At 37.7% G+C, this 16629-nt stretch overlaps 1 protein-coding gene across 2 annotated transcripts in view; it reads left to right on the top strand.

Moving 5' to 3' along the window:
- Window positions 1-14081, top strand: part of LARP1B (La ribonucleoprotein 1B) — a 33577-nt gene extending 19496 nt beyond the window's left edge. Inside the window, exons 8-19 of one of the 2 annotated variants that reach the window (XM_050895352.1) lie at window positions 2571-2715; window positions 2934-3108; window positions 3912-4084; window positions 4566-4937; window positions 6692-6815; window positions 7692-7894; window positions 8290-8396; window positions 8925-9085; window positions 9401-9545; window positions 10803-10912; window positions 11133-11260; window positions 12066-14081. In XM_050895352.1, the coding sequence (XP_050751309.1) occupies window positions 2571-2715; window positions 2934-3108; window positions 3912-4084; window positions 4566-4937; window positions 6692-6815; window positions 7692-7894; window positions 8290-8396; window positions 8925-9085; window positions 9401-9545; window positions 10803-10912; window positions 11133-11260; window positions 12066-12299 (2077 nt within the window). In that variant the 3' untranslated portion in view covers window positions 12300-14081. The remainder of the gene's footprint in view (window positions 1-2570; window positions 2716-2933; window positions 3109-3911; window positions 4085-4565; window positions 4938-6691; window positions 6816-7691; window positions 7895-8289; window positions 8397-8924; window positions 9086-9400; window positions 9546-10802; window positions 10913-11132; window positions 11261-12065) is intronic. The other variant, XM_050895353.1, reaches the window with a different exon arrangement.
- The last annotated feature ends 2548 nt before the right edge of the window (window positions 14082-16629 follow it).

Here is a 16629-nt window from a genome sequence, read left to right as displayed (position 1 = left end):
AGAGGGAGATTCTTGAGCAGGTTTAGAACATAACTTCACTATTTTTACACTCCTTAAAAAAAAAAAAAAAAAAAAAAGTGTTTTTTTAATCTATTCACTTCTTTTATCACATTAAAAATTATGGGAAAGAGACTTTATTCATCAATTACCTATTATTAGCTTCTAAATGGGGATGGTTTTGTCTGCCTTTCATAATTCATTTTAAAATATTAAAGTGACTATGCCAAAGAAGGAAGTATATACAGAATAAAGCTACACAGAACTGTTAGGTCTCAGAGTTCCTTATGGAGTCCAAGATAAATCAAGATATATTAGAGAAGTGAGATTGGTTTGAATCCTAGTGAACTGATGAATTTTAAAACAGTTTACCTGCTTAATAGGGAAAAATCTTAGAGACTGTGTCCAACTGAGTTGATGTGTAATTACAGTAAGAAGTACACTGCTATCAAGCAGTTTATGCTTGTCTCAAGAACCAGGTTGATGTACAAGAGAGAGTAATATTTGTATTACGTACAAAAATATCTTTAACATTTTTAATTACAGGCTGAAGTTGTCAGCCTCGGAAGTTTCAGTGCTTAGCAACTCAGTCTGCAACATGCAGTAGAACTCTATTTAAAGTCGTCTTTCTTTAATAAATAAATAAGTAAATAAAAGTTCAGACATGCATCCAAGTCTGCATCAATTCAAGAATAAGCAAAGGAACTCTGAGGAAAATGTAAAAGAAAAGAAAAGGTGGAGGGGGGGTGTGGTGTGTTTAGGTTTGTCCCTCTACTTGGAGCAAACTCGTGCGTTGTCTTCATTTATTATTAATGGTCTTTCACGTTCCTTTTTCTAGAGTGATGGACATCAAGTGAGGCAGTTTGAGTCAAGTTCAGTCATTGTCCATTTCTGCTTGTGGAATTTTTAACTAGGTGAATCGTTACAAGATTTTACCTTTACTGTATGACTGTAAAGGTAACATTAGTAAAACGTTGATATATGGCTTTTGTGCTTGCTTATCCTCTAGGCTGGGAGGGGAAAAGAAATGTAGCAGTTCAGAGCAGTAAATAGGATATTCTTGAAAGAAACCTTCTCTTTGTGCACAGTTGCTTCACTGATCAGTTTCCTTAGCTCTGAGTAAGAGCGTAATTCTCCAAAAGCCTTATTCTCTTCTCTGTTTGCTCTGATTTAATGGCAATGTTTTCATTTGTCATACGTCTTATTGTCCAACTTTGAGACTTTACATTCATTCTGTCTTGGAGCTGAGTGTTTCATATAGAGAGCTTTTGCTTCGAATTTCTTTAGCTACCAAAAATTAGAGAAAGAAATGGTATCAAGCTTCTCTTTGGGTCAAGGATGGCATCAGAGTCCTCTCCTCTTGGTAACTTTGGCCTTGATCCCAACCTCAGTGGAGGCACTTAGCATTTTGTACTTTGTTGAAATTAGAATTAACTTTATTTACATTTGCACGTGTGGTTTTTTTTTTCCCCTCAGCATTTTAATGCTCTCTTGTTTTATTTTTGCACTATCTCTATTTTTGTGTCATAGAATTTTAATTGCTCTCCATTGAAATATTTCACTACCTACATTTTCCTGAACCTGATGAGGAGTAGTATTCCTTGGATGTAATATGCAAAATCGTGGTATGATGTGTAAACTCTCTGAAAGGCCTAGATTTTAGTCGTTGTGATTAAATTGGGTTTTTTTCCATTCTTTTTCATAGGATGCTTTCTTGTTCCCTTGCTTTATGTGACAGATCGTGATTTGAATCCCTTTTTCTCTTCACTCAGTATAAAACATCTTGACACCCTGATCATTTCATAGAGCAGCTTCATTGTTTAAGAAGATTTGTTTTTCTGCTATTTCTTTGTCCCTCGTCTCTCTTGTTCTGTGGTATTGTCATATTCCTGAAATGGTCCTTGTCCCTCTTTATCCACTAAACATCATCTCTTCTTTTAGACTTTACCTTTCTCCATGAACTGTCGTGCCTTTTGGTACAGTTTCATGACAAATACAACATCACTATTTTTGTTTTCTCATCTTCCCACAAGCATGCTTGAAGTAATGATTTCGAGTACATATATGTGCCTCAACACTCAGATAGGATACTTAAACCTTCTAATGTACTGGCAACTGGGAAAAGAAAAGATACAGTTCAGGATGAAGGTGCACTGATATTGCTGTGTGGGAAATAACTTATGCCCTGACTGTAAGCAGTAGTTGTCCTTCATCTATATGGAGGCTAATAGAATGTTGTTTCCTTCTGTTCATGTAAGTAATAAGGGAGGGGATGGGTGAAAGAAAAATTGAGCTTAGTTTTTCCTTATGCAGTTCATATACGCAAATGTAAGAAGGCTTTGATTTATACCCCTGTGTACTGTACTGGATCATAAGTCTTTCTTAACATGTCGAGCATGCATGCTGTTCTGTAAGTCTTGCTTATAATGATACATCCGTTGAAGGAACGATTTTGTTGATGACAAAGTGTGCTCTGTTTTTAACGGAAGACTTTAACAAGGAATCTCTAAGTTGCTATTTTAGGATTTTCTTTAACCTATAATAGGCTCATATTTGTATGTTTCTTTCTGCAGTGAGTATTATTTCAGCACAGAAAATTTGGAAAGAGACTTCTTTCTGAGGAGAAAGATGGACCAACAAGGATTTCTGCCTGTTTCATTGATTGCTAGTTTCCGTCGGATGCAAGCTCTGACTACAAATGCTGCACTCATTTTGGAGGTAAAATAATTCAGAAGTACACAGGTAGAAAGTTGCTTGGTTAATTTTGTACTGCCATTTAAAGTCAGTGCTATGAAGTTAAGAAAGACTTCTGTTTGCAATGACGAGGATTTTATAAAGAGGCTACAAATGGAAAAGTTTGTGGTTTTTTTTTTTTTCTTTTTTGGATGGTGCTGGATATGTAAAGTTTTTAAAGTTATAATGTGCTTGTCACACAGGCCCTAAAGGACAGTACAGAAGTTGAAACTGTGGATCAGAGGATAAGAAAAAGGGTTGATCCAGAAAAGTGGCCAATTCCAGGTCCTCCTCCATGCAGTCTGCCACCAACTGACTTTTCTCAGTTCATCAATTGTCCAGAATTCATACCAGGCCAAATTTTTGGCTCACATACTGGTAAAGGATTTATTTTATAGAAACATAAGTTTAGGACTGTCTGTCTAGCTTAGGAAGTTTGCCTCTTGATACTGATTTTATAATAGAAGTTGTACGTTTGGTAACTTTATTCAGCTGATATGCCTGTCAGCCTGCAGTTACCAAGTCGCATGGCTGGCATGGCTGATGTGAAGTAGATAAAAATGTCTCTTTGTGTGTTACGGCTGTGACCGTTCTCCAGAATATAGCATGATGGACTACAGTCCTTTAGTAGCAGTAGTAGAAGTAGTAGTAGTAATCTTAAGTTAGTCATAAAATCTGCTTCATTTCGGTAGCAGCTGAAAGTTCACTCTTTATTTGGTGCATCCTGGTTTTGGATGGGGAGCTCATTCACATTATTAATAGGGAGATGGCTTTGTTCGCTGACAACCCTTGGCAAGGAAATCTTTTACTAAAACGTTGGCTGGAATTAAATGGGAAGAATGAAGACGGAGTTAGGCACCCGTCCATAGAGCTAGAGGATGGTGTGGAGAAAACATGTCCTTAATGATGCTGCTCTTGTTTTCTGAATAACACGTAATTTCTCTCATACTGTTAGAAACTTTCCACATGAAGAAGTTGCTAGAATCGATCTTTTCCTAAAATGTTGAGTGACCTAAAAACGAAAACAAATTCTGCTGATCAGTGTTATATTTAACCAGAGAGGTAGAAAAATGGTAGCTGTGGTTAAAAGAAAGACTAGTGAAACAATTAAAAAAACCAAACAACAAAACAAAGACAAAACCACCCACAACAGGAACTGAACTACTGTTTTCCACTGCTAGAGTCTGCACCAAGTTCTCCAAGAATGGGAAGCCTGCTGAGTCCAAAGGAAAACACTGAAATGAGTAATTTTCAGACGATATCTAAAGGATTGTCTACAAGTTTGCCTGATTTGGACTCTGAACCTTGGATAGAAGTGAAAAAGAGGCATCGTGCATCCACGGTCAAACTAAAGGTAAAATCAAAAACCTTTCAATTACGTTTAAATAAACAAATGCAAAACCTGCCAACTTCCAGGTTATACTCTAAAACAAGATTTTTCATGTCTTAACGTATGTAATGCTTGATAATGCAGTACAGTTAGTGTGCGTACTTCTCACTCTACCAGACCTAGAATAACTAAGTGCATTTAAAATCCTGATCCAAAGCTCACTAACATGAAAAGGAAATACTGGGTTTTTTTTCTGTGAGGGACAGTTATGCCTGTTGGTTATTGAAAAATATATTGTAATGTGCATTGAGAATTGTTCTAAAAGGTTACGGCAGAATTATTTAGAACAACAGTCATTTACTTAATAAACATCTGAAAGTGGCCGTATTGTTTCTAATTCCTGTACATTTGTTTATTGAATATGTTCTATCATGTTCTATTTGTCTCCTATTTGGATAATCGCTATCCAATTCAAATACGAAATGCATCACCTTTTCCAACTTAGGAAAGTGTTCCTGTACCTGATCAAACATCAGATCAACAACAGCCACCCCCGCCTCCAGAGGAACAAGAACAAGAAGAACTTGATTTTTTGTTTGATGAAGAGATGGAGCGAATTCAAGGTCGGAAGAATAAATTTACTGATTGGTCCGACAGCGATTCCGATTATGAAATTGATGATCAGGACGTAAACAAGATTTTGATTGTAACACAGACACCACCATATATGAGAAAACATCCTGGTGGAGATCGTACTGGCAACCATGTATGCCGTGCAAAAATTACATCAGACCTTGCTAAAGTTATTAATGATGGCTTATACTATTATGAACAGGATTTGTGGATGGAGCAGAGTGAAAATGACACGATGATGAAGGTAACTCTCTTCATTTTTGTCCTGAAAACCATACCTGTCCAAACAGTTCCAAAATTAATTTCAGCTATCTGCTACATAATTGTAAAATGCTACACTTTTTGAAAGAAAAGTGACAGTAGTTGAATTTACAGGTCTATTGAATTCTCTTTATTTTGATAATATTGTAAACAGTTGAAAGCAAAATCAGCAAGGTCTTCTTGTCACAGATTTGACCAGAAACATTGAATGAGTATTTTTTAGAACTATTTTTAACATTTTGGACATGGTTCAACTTTTCCAGTGTTTTCTTGTTCTCTGAATAGCTTGTTTCATAACATTTGCAAACCCCTACCAGATGGGGGACACATTTCTGAGATGAGATAATAAGAGAGGAAGGTAATACAGTCATTTTAAGGTAGTTTTATATTAAGGTTCTGTTTGTCTTGTAGCTTGTTAGAATTGGTAGCTCTGTGAGCAAATGAAACTTTGGATTGCACACCTTATTTTATTATAGAAACCCTTTTATTTCCTAGCCTGTACATGGGCCCCTGCCTTTGAGGCTTTCAAAACTTTGGAAGGAGATTGTCAACTTTGTGATTTTTGTTTGTTTGTTTTGTTTTGTTTTGTTTTGTTTTTAAATTATCACTTTTAAAAATATACTAAGCAGCTGTAAAATTACAGATGAGTTGAACTCCAGCGCTGCATTCCTGTCACTTACTGCTCTTGGTTTATTAAGAAACCCCTTCTTTTGTGCGAGCGAGCCCAGTGAGAGGCATGTCTGTAAGCAATCCCACTGTGTCACTAGCAGATATTATGTGTACAGAAATACAAAGTTACCTAAATGCTAAGGTGTGAGGGGAAGGAGCTTTACCTGGGCACAAGGGGAAAGGTAGGTTGGGGGAGGGGGAAGGTAGCTTAAAGGACAAATGGAGCATGTGGGTACAAAAAAGATCTGACAAAGGTAGAAAGCATTGTTCAGAGTAAGAGCAAGAAATAAAGGTAGAATTCAGAATGTGGAGGGCTTATTACAAAGCAAATGGACCAAGAAAACCAGCAAGCTGGAAGAGGACAGTGAGAAGTAGCACACAGCAAGAGAGAAAATATTTTCTTTTTTGTTGTTGTTACATTCCTGACGATGATTTAAACAAGATTTTTCACACACAGCATGCACAGGCACATGTGTCCAACTCCACCTTCAGCTGAGTAGGGTCATGAGTGATTTGAGATGCTGCCACACATCTTGGAAAATCCTGTCCTTTTGCAGTTTAAACTACCAATCAGAAAAAAAAAAAAAAAAAGCTGAACACTATTTCCAAATACTGGCTCTTCTTTAGAGGTAGCCTGAGGAAGGGAGCAGGGCATCTTCTGCTCCCCTAAATTGCTAGGACCTTCCTTGGCATGTTTACTGCAGAAAGAGGATGGTTTTGGGCTTGGCGAGGGGCAGTATCTCAGTCATTTCTGTTTCTTATTTGTCTGTGAAAATTTGCATGTAGATGGCCTTACCTGCCGCCATTTGCCCATTTGTTGGCGTAACTGTTTCTTTTAGCTAGTTCAGTGTGAGCTGCGTTAGGTTATATACAGTGTTCACGGCAACTTTTTTACAACGTGTGCTAGAGACTCCTTCCATCTTCCTTAAAAGAAACCTGTACTGGCTATGTATGGGTAGTTGTGTGTCAATTCTGGCTTGCTTATTTTCTCTTTTATGAAATTCACCTGTTCCTCAGGATGATATCCTTTATCGTGCTTTCGTTTACAATTTGCTTTCTCTAATTCAGCAAGAGATTGAGAACTTTAAGAAGCTAAATCTCATTAGTAAGGAAGAATTTGATAATCTTGCACCAGAACCAATTGCTGATCCAACCCAAGAAGTTCCTCCAGGACCTCCAGGGTTACAGAAGAGTAAGTAATACGTATTTGGTTTTAGAATCTCTGTAGTAAAGAACAATTCTGTAGATGTGTTAACTCTTTCTGCCTGTGTAATATTTTAATTTTGGTTCAGTCAGCAGTCTGAGGGGCTTTTTCTTTGCTAATTTTTCAAATTGTCAACTGTTCATCAGTAGTGTGGTGTCCATTGAATTAGAAGCTGGTACTAGTACTTTTCAGGATATATATGAGCATCAAAAGGCAGTGTTCTGTTTTGTTGTCACCATATACCAACACCAGCTGCTTTTTGCGTAACTTGGCATTTACAATGCGTAAAGTAATAGCTAGTCATGTTGTGAAACATTTTCTAGAAACCAGTATTTTTAATGGGAAATGGGGACAGAAGGAAGTGAGATTAGAAGAATTTTCTACTTGTATCATAGCCTTACTGAGCAGTCACAATGTCCAAATCTTATCTTTTGAGGTATTTCTGATATAGTAGTAGTGTTAACATTTACTAGCATACATGCTAATAACATCTTTAAAGTAGTTGAAGAAAACCACCTCGCTAAACCCACCACCTCACCAAAAAGCAAGAACGTGGTTACACTTTCACCAATGTTTATTTTCCATTACTTTGCTAGTATAGATACACACGAACAAGGAGGTAAGAAAGAAGAGGGTTTAAATTTTCTAGCAAAGACATGCTTGAAACATTATTTCGTAGTTTTGAGCAGTTTGTACTGCTTCTACACCAAGTGCTTTTGTTAATTTGATTATCCTTTGGGGATGACGTAGTTCACTTGAAATGAAACAGGCCTTTAAGGTACTAGATACTAGGGGAGCTTAGGCTTTGAAATCCTAAGTCTCTTTTGAAAATGAATGTTTTCTCCTTCCTGCCAACAGATTTAGCAGAGGAGCTGGTTTGTAATTTAAGTATTGAAGTACCTCCAACAGCAGCAATAGCTCGATCACTGCCAACAGCAGTTCCAGATTCCCCCTGTGCTCACCCTGGCTTCACCCCGCGAACGCCTCGCACCCCAAGGCTACAGGATCCCAACAAAACACCCAGGTTCTACCCTGTTGTTAAAGAGGCGCGATCCATTGATGTAAAGGTAAATGGAAAGACGTAGTGTTTTTTTAAAACCAGAAAAAGCCTATAAAACTCGTGTCTGTGCATACAATTTAACAAGAATGAAAAGGCAAAAAATGAAACACTTGTACTTTTTTTTATTATCTTCAAAATATTTACCATATTCATTCTTTTTTATTTCTACAAAATGGTTTCCAAGTTTCCTCTGTAACGTTTCTTAAAAGTCCTTGCTGAAAAAGTGTAATGCCTAAAGATTTTTAATTTGTTATGTTTTGACTAATCTTTAGGTTATGAAACTGGAGTGTTGTGACTTTATAATGTGTTAGATAAAACAAAGTTCTAAAAATTTTATATTCTAAGAGGGAGAGAATGAGTGAAATCAAATTAGGGAAATAAATACTTCATTTACTTTCTTAGACTCCAAGAAAAAGAAAAACACGACACAGTACAAATCCTCCCTTAGAATGCCACGTTGGTTGGGTGATGGATTCCAGAGACCACAGGCCAAGAACTTCCTCTGTGAGGTAATTTGGTTTTTTTTGTTGTTCTAGAAAATTTGTTTGCAATGTCATTAATTCTCGCTGCTAATGGAGAAATAGGCTGCAATAAAAGACAATTTATAAACACAGTGGAAGCGAGAAAAGAGCGATCAAGAAAGCCTTGTATTCTGTGTTTTTGTGTCTCTGGAAGTAAGCTAGACTGACTGTGTTCACCATGTTGTTTGTTGATCCGTGATGTAGTAGCAGTAACATTACTTGAAGTACTGATGTTCACTTCAGTGATTTTGCCTTTAAGTTGTCATTTAAAATCAAGTTTTTAATTATCATCATCCAAAACTGCCTGCTTTTTGACATATTAGCACAGAATCTGATTTTCTTGAGGTGCACCTGAAAACAGATGACTGGGACCCCAGGCATGCATTGTAGTGGTCATTAGGTGACTGTACTATTCTGACAGCTCTTGCGTAGATCAGAATGGTTGAAAACTGATTCTGTAGAAAAGCACCGTTTATAGGACAGAAAATACGTTTTGTTTTGGTTTTTTTTCTTCAGCAGTTCCAATGCTTCACCTTCAGAAGGAGCTCCACTAGCAGGAAATTACGGGTGTACTCCAAATTCTCTTCCAAAATTTCAGCATCCTTCTCATGAACTGTTAAAGGAAAATGGCTTTACTCAACAGGTGTACCACAAATATCGTCGAAGGTGTCTAATGGGTAAGCCGCTAAACGTGCTTCCTAAAATTTTAGGTAGAAGTTACCAGGTGTCATCTGATACCAGTTTTGTCCACATTGTTCCTCATCCTTAATTTATTTCTTGGGAAAGGAGAGCAAAATTTATTTGATGCTTCTATTTTATGAACTCTGCTTTCCATTTAACTTTACATTTCCTGACAAAAAAATTACCCTGAAATTTAAACTTAAGTTACTGGAAGATCTTGTGTGTTTATTACTAATGGAAAAGCACATGAAAATATTCTGCTGAAAAATTAAAAATAGGTTGGGTTTTTTTCCCTTTCTTTTTTCTTCCAGAGAGGAAACGGTTGGGAATTGGCCAGTCCCAAGAAATGAACACACTTTTTCGTTTCTGGTCCTTTTTTCTGAGAGATCACTTTAACAAGAAAATGTACGAAGAATTCAAACAGCTTGCTCTAGATGATGCAAAAGAACACTACAGGTATTCACTTTTTCCTGGAAGTTAAAAACTGTTGAGGTCTTACCATTCATTTTAATGACTGTGAAGTTTACGTATATCTGAAGTGGACATTTTTAGTACTGGCTTTGACTCTTTGTAAATCTTTAAAATAGCGGTCTGTATAAGTTATTTTAATACCAAAAATCTCTTTGAGTATATTTATGCTTTGCAGATAAATAGCTAAACGTTGCAGCATTGCCTGACTTGTAATCAGTCCTGAATTCTACAAAATCCTGTAACTTGTTGACCGTGACAAGTCAGCTCTATACTTACACTCATAAGATTCTTCCTTCCATAGGTGAAGACATTCTTAACCTCATTCAACTTGTTCAAACTGCTTCTTGCCTTACAAAAACACCAGAAAAATGACCACAAAGGAAATTACCGCTGCCCCTTTAGCTCTTTGATACTATTCCCTTCCTTTCACCCAGTTCCCCCTGCCTCTGTTTCTCTTAGCCAAAGAGACAAGGTAGCCCAACCTTTTGAATGCCAAGTGAGGAAGTACGGGCTATGGAAATCCTGAAGTTCGGATATGTTGTCCGAGACTGCAGAGCGATAGTCCCTAGGGTGCAAAGGTGGCTTTAATAATACCTTGTGTCTCTGCTCTGAGCTTTCTTGATGCTCCGTGATTATCCAAGGGATACATTTACCAGGAGAAACTTCAGAAGGCTCTTAAGGGGACTAAGGTGGCAGCAGATGAATGCAGAACAGAAGGAGGTCCCAGCTATCTAGAGGCCCAAGGCAGCTCTGGTGACGGCGTGGCAGCCAAAGCCAGAGTGTTACTAAATACTGAGCCAGAAACCCTGGCGCTGGGGTGTGCGGGGGCTGAAAGAACACCGAGTCCTGCCCTACACATCGGGTTTTGCGCTGATGGCGGCCTAGGCTGACTTTTGGTCCGACCCGCCATGCTTGGTTTTATGTTGAAACTGTTTGTGTATACAAACCTCCTGAAAATGTGAAAGCATTTGTCTTCATTTTGTATGTGTGTATAGTGTCTGTAGTTCCCGAGTTGAAACCGTGGGACAAACCTCATTTTCCTAAGTCAGTTTTGGTTATTTGTGAAGATGTTTCAGAACGATAGGTCGATAAAATTGAAGTGAAAAGGAAGTGTTTTTTATGAGAAGGGTCAAATGAGACTATGCCATTTACTTAAATGCAAGGAGAGACCGAAAACTTGCATCCTTCTGAGGAATGAGGAGCTTATGTATAAGATTTTTGTACCTCTTTGTTCTGTTACAGGTATGGATTGGAATGCTTGTTTAGATTTTACAGCTATGGCCTAGAAAAGAAATTCAGGCAAGAAATATTCAAAGATTTCCAAGAAGAAACCAAGAGAGACTATGAAGCTGGTAATTATCATAGGCCAGTCACTGCTCACACCGGGGTAACTTTAGTTGGGAGATAATCCCAATTCCTTGGTGCCGACTTGTTAACTAACCCAAGAACAGATTTTGTTCATGTTCCTTTTATCTTACAGTTCTCTTAAACATATAGTTACCAGGGAATAATTAAGTTTTTAATTAAATCTGACCTTTGTAAATTGGTAAAATTATCTTTTTCCATTATTAGGTCAGCTGTACGGACTGGAAAAATTTTGGGCTTATCTAAAATACTCTCAGCACAAGACTCCAGCCATTGACCCCAAACTGCAAGAATACCTTAGTAAATTTAAGAGACTGGAGGACTTCAGAGTGGATGTAAGTTTCAACACCTATTTTAAATAAATACTTGGTGTATGAATATTTTTTACTGGAAGGTAAACTGAGAACAGTACTTCATTTCACAAAAAGGCAGCTTTACAAACCCTGTCAATGACTAGAAAACGCATGGTTAAAAAAATTAAATTCAAATGAAAAATGCAGCTTTATTCTAGACATTCTTGAACCAAAGCACGGTGCTGAGATGTGGTGGCTAAAATGTAAAAAGTAGTGATCCATTTTCATTGTGTAATGAAACAAATAGCAAAAAATAGCTTCTTTGTCATCTGCTAAGACTGATGGCTTCTATACCGTTTAAGAACTTGGCAAATGAATTAATGCCCAACTGGCATTTCTTAATGAACTGTGACAGGCGTTGTCCTTGCGGAGACTTTATATGCCAAATTCAATGCATCCTTCCTGTAGAATGCTGAACTCTTAAACTGTGGGATTGCAGAGTATAGTGGTGCCGTGCTTTTCATAACTGGGTTATGGTGCACTACATTACCATCGTCCCCTATAATCCTCCATTTTCTAGGAGTTGTGGCAAACATTTGGGCAGTGACGATTAAATAATGCTGTAAGACTGTTTAAAGTCCTTAGTATGTCATGCACTTGCACTTCTAGCTAAACAGCTAGGAAAGCTTTAGAATATTGTCAGTGAGTTGTGAATAACTAAGATTACTAGGCCTAACTAAGAGCCTAATTATGGAATGCTGTCTTTTTTGATCCTTTAAGTACACGAACAGGCAAGTACCTGGCCTTACAGAAAAACATTTAACAGGTTGCTAATGTTTATTTTCAGCCTCCCATTAGTGAAGAATCTGGCAGAAAGAGACCGGTTGCTGCAACAGGTGAGGATTCAGGTCATCGCAGACATCAGTCTCATTCTTCTAAAACACTTCTTGCCGCTAAACCCACGGCTGCCTGTCAGTCCCAGGCACTGGGAAACGTTACCAGTGGCAATACTGTGCAAGCGTCCATAGGCCGTAACAATGCTGCCACAAAATCTATAGAAAGTGACGTACCAGAAAAATAGACTTAAGACGAGCTTGCGCCCTTGTGAATCAACTTTTACATCAGTCTTTTAATTTGGAGATCTTCAAGGCGAGCCAATCTAATACACAATTAAAAATGTATGGGAAGACAAAGGATTGGATTCTCTTTTTCACAGGATTTAGTTCCAAAACACTTACCCTAGGAGAGTTGCTCTTGGTTTTGGGATCATCAGAAGGATCCTAGGGAAGATTCTTTGGCTTCAGTATTGCTTTCCTCAAGCTTTTGTTTACAAAGAACTGCATTCCTTGCATATGCAAAAAATACTTTGGGGATGCCTTACATTTCAGCTCCTATTTCCTAAAAAAGGTATGATATACCCATGTTATTTACTGTGCTTTCTTTACCCAGATTTTCCCATTATTTGTATTTTACCAAAGCAAAAAGATTATGTTATATGTAGAATTTTATAAAGGAAGGATCTATGTGATTGGTTTGCTCTTGAATCTAACTATTAAAAAGTATGTTTTTGTGCAAAAGCACACTCGAGAATGTGCAGCTATATATGAAACTGCATTTCTGGATTCTATTTAAAGACATAGTTTCTATTTTTTCAGGGTCTCCATAGTTAGTATTTTATTAAGTATGGAGTTTGAGTGGACATAACTGGGATAGTTTTGCAGATATTTCCTTCAGTACTGGTTCTTAATAACTCAAGCAACAGGGGAAAATGGATCTGTTGATTTCATAGTGTCTTAAATTAACATACAGTATCTACAGTTTGTGCCGGTTGTTAAAATAGCAAACTATTCAAATTATTCTCGGCTTGAAAGGTGTCTTCATTTGAATTCTCTTATGATTATGAAGTACTCTAACAGGAGAGGCATCATTTTTAAACATGGTTTTTTTTCTCCGTATTTCAAGTAATAAAAATGAGTTTGGAGGGAAACAAAGTATTCCTTGTAAATTTTATTTTTTCCTCTATTTTGCAATATCTGAATGAAGTTCTGCTTAAATTGTGCTAGCTAAGCGTAAATAATTTCAAACAGGTCTAAATACAATGTCACTGAATGTAAGTTATTCAAATACAAATACATTTCTATAGCTGAAAGATGGGGATGTTTATATCCTGTAACTTCTTATTAACTTCATGACTTTGTTTTGAAAGACTCAAAAAGAACTGAGTGGGCAACTTATCTCTTCCAAGGGCAGGCGAGAAGAATTTCAGCTTTTTGTTAAACTGCAGAAAAGACTTCAGGTAACTTTTCAAGTTAAAAAGTTATGTCTAGCACAAATGCCTTAATCCACAAAGGTGTCCTAACTGACTGCACAGCCACGTATGGGGTTTTAAACTTGTATCAGATCTCAGAGGTTCTAACAAACAAGTCCATTAATTTTCCAGTCATTGTCTTGTGAATCTCAATGAAACAAATTATGACTGTTTGCACTGTAAAGGAGTATATGTTAGCAGTGGCCTTCCCAACAGTTAATACCATTTCAATACAAAATCAAGCCTTTTGTAAGTAAGTGGCCTGTTCTAAATGAATTTAAATGAACACATACCAATATTTTAAGTAATATCCTGGAAATATGCTGAAGTGACACATCTGAATCCTGTGTTTGATCCATGCCTTTTGCTATCCAAGAAAATGATGCGAATGTAAATTTAGATTGAAATTGTATATACAAGTAATAGATTTAAGATATTTCCTTTCACTTTTTCATTGGAAAATGTGCAGATTAAGCTTTTAGTGTGTAATTTTGTGATATCTTGACAAATTTTATAAAAACAAGAAAAAAACCCAACCTAATAGTGTTGCATATCAACTTTTTTCCCCCCAAAGTGTGAAGAAAAACAACTTGAAAGAGTGTAAGGCTGTAGATTTGCATGTGAATTTCTGTTGCCTCTGGTGCACTAAGGTATCAGGGAAACCCAGCCTGTTAAAGGCTGAAGTGGTTCTTAGAATGTGAGCCAGCTTTCTTCAAGTTCAATATTGATTTATTTTTTTCAGGTGACTGGGTATTTGTCAAAGAAAAATATGACAGGTGGATGATAAATATGGCTGAAAGCAAAGAGAGCGAATACTTTACCTCCTGTCTGTCCTGTTGGCCTCTGTAGGGCTAGTTGCTTAGACACTGTCCCTTTATTTCGGTGAATAAAAAACCACCCAAGTCTGTCCACAGCTCTGGCTACCTTTCAGGAATGCCCCCTTTCACTTCCCACGGGCTTGAATCTTCCCTCTCTCCCCTTGCAGATCGTGGAAAAAACAGTACTTACATTACTGCTGTTTGCACACCGAGCTGAGAACAAAACCACTGAATTATAGAATAAACTCGAAAGACTTAGCTGGCTAAGCAGCTTGTTTCTCCATATGGCTTACAGTAGTTAATCACCTTTCAATAACTGGCATACCTGTTGCAGAGCCATGCATTTGTCTTTGAACACGCATGTATGTGTCCAATATCCTTTCCCATGCCTTTTAGGTCCGTTTAAGCCAACCTTCAATTTGTCTTTCTTAAGACTGGTTGTATTCTAACAGTAGTCTATTACTAAACACTTAGCAAGTCTTAGACATTTCCTTGTCTAAAAATTCTCCCATGTGCTTATTAAAGAACTTTGTTCAGGTTTGTCTTCATTTCTTCTGTTGAGAAATGACTGTACAAATATTTCAAAATGCTACCCTGCCTAAACTCAGTAAGATTCTTCTTTTGTCATGCTCAAAATACTGGCTTCTAAAGGCTTTTTAGGAGGGAAGGAAGGGAAGACTCAAGATGGCTCTTGTTCCTGATGGAGACCAGATCGTGTTTTCCTATAACGAGCAGCAGCAGCCTGTCTGCATGACTGATGCTCCTGGAGTTTTATAGGGATTTGGGTTTCTGTGGGAGATAAAGCATTAGAATGAACAGAAACCAGTTTGTATTCATATCAGCCTCTACCCTGCAGACTTTGCTTCAGGCATCGCTGCGGTACTGAGGTGACAAACTACACTCCCTCAGTTCCAGACAGAGGAAGAGACTAATCATTAGCTGATGTTCTTTTACTGACAAATCCCACAGCTACGCTAGGCTATACCTGTAATCTTAAAAGCTTTCTTCTCTGCTGTCTTCAGCCTAGATGATTTTTTTTTGAGGGGAGGAATGCAGTTCTCTTTGCAACTTACACTTCCACAAACTCCACTATGAAAATGCAGCAAACAGACCAACCCCAAAACCTAACCCCGTAACGGACTTACAGCTTTTAACTTGTCTAAGGTGTTATTGGTGTATGACCTAAGGAACAAGAAGCTTCAGAGTACAATTTAAATGGCAACATTATAACATTTTAAAGAAATTTTGTCATCTCTGTTAGCAGTTCTAAGGTAGTGCCTTGGTTAGTACCTTCAAAGCTGATTAGCTGAGGTTTCTTTCTAGTAAAAAAAAAGCATCAGTCATGCCTTCAAATATGTAAAAGCAAAGGACAGTGATTTCACCCCTGTTAAATGGGGGCTGGAGTCAGTCAAGAGAAAAAGAGTTTTTATACAAGCAGTAATGGAATGCTTGTGTTTGTGCCAAATCCAGACTTGCCACCGGAACTTCACACCTCCAAAAGGCTTTATTTTTAGGTGCTTACAGTGTGTACACTTGTAGGCTTTGCCCAGGTACCTAGAAGACATGACAGGTCAGTAAAATACGATTGTCACAACACCCCCCCCCCCCCCCCCAAGTAAACTTTGTAACCAGAATGGGGACAGTTCGATTTGTTCATGAATTTTGCAGGAAGGTTGCTGTGCCAGACTAGACCTCTATGAGACACAGTAAAGTTGCTGCCTCCTGGTACAGGAAAAAATACACAAAACCACAAGAATCCCCAAAGAGAAAGGGCAAGGAACACTTTGGGTTTGGTTGGGGTTTGTTGTTTGTTTGTTTGAAGTTTTCAGGTAACCCTTCACCTGCATTTGAACCACCCTTGGCGCACATGTTCTAAAAGCAAGCTTAAAACCCAATCTGTAAACACGGTTAGTAAACATTCACCTTTAACCATAAATTAGAAGCCAGTGGAAGGATTTGCCAGTAACATTCATACTTAATTATTTATTTGGTTTCCATATTTAAGTAAGCCTTCAAGGCCAGAGTTACATTATTAGCAGTGTTAAGTAGGAAAAGGAGCAAGTAGCCAAATCTACAGCTGCAATTGCATCATTCCATTCATGCCTGAAAGAGCAGTCAGACGACAGCGATGGCACGGTTTTTGCCCGCAGCCTACGCTGCAGTCTGCAACATTAACAGGGGAGAGAACTGAGACTGCAAGAAGGACTCTTAAGGCCACAGGACTTCATCACAAACACACTCTGAGCTTAATAAATGAACTTCAGCAACACTACAGTACCGAGTTG

This window comes from Gymnogyps californianus, chromosome 4 (genome assembly GCF_018139145.2).
Source record: "Gymnogyps californianus isolate 813 chromosome 4, ASM1813914v2, whole genome shotgun sequence".
NCBI lineage: Eukaryota > Metazoa > Chordata > Aves > Accipitriformes > Cathartidae > Gymnogyps > Gymnogyps californianus.
The sequence above is the reverse complement of the archived record's forward strand: the minus strand, read 5'-3'. Positions and strand labels throughout refer to the sequence as shown.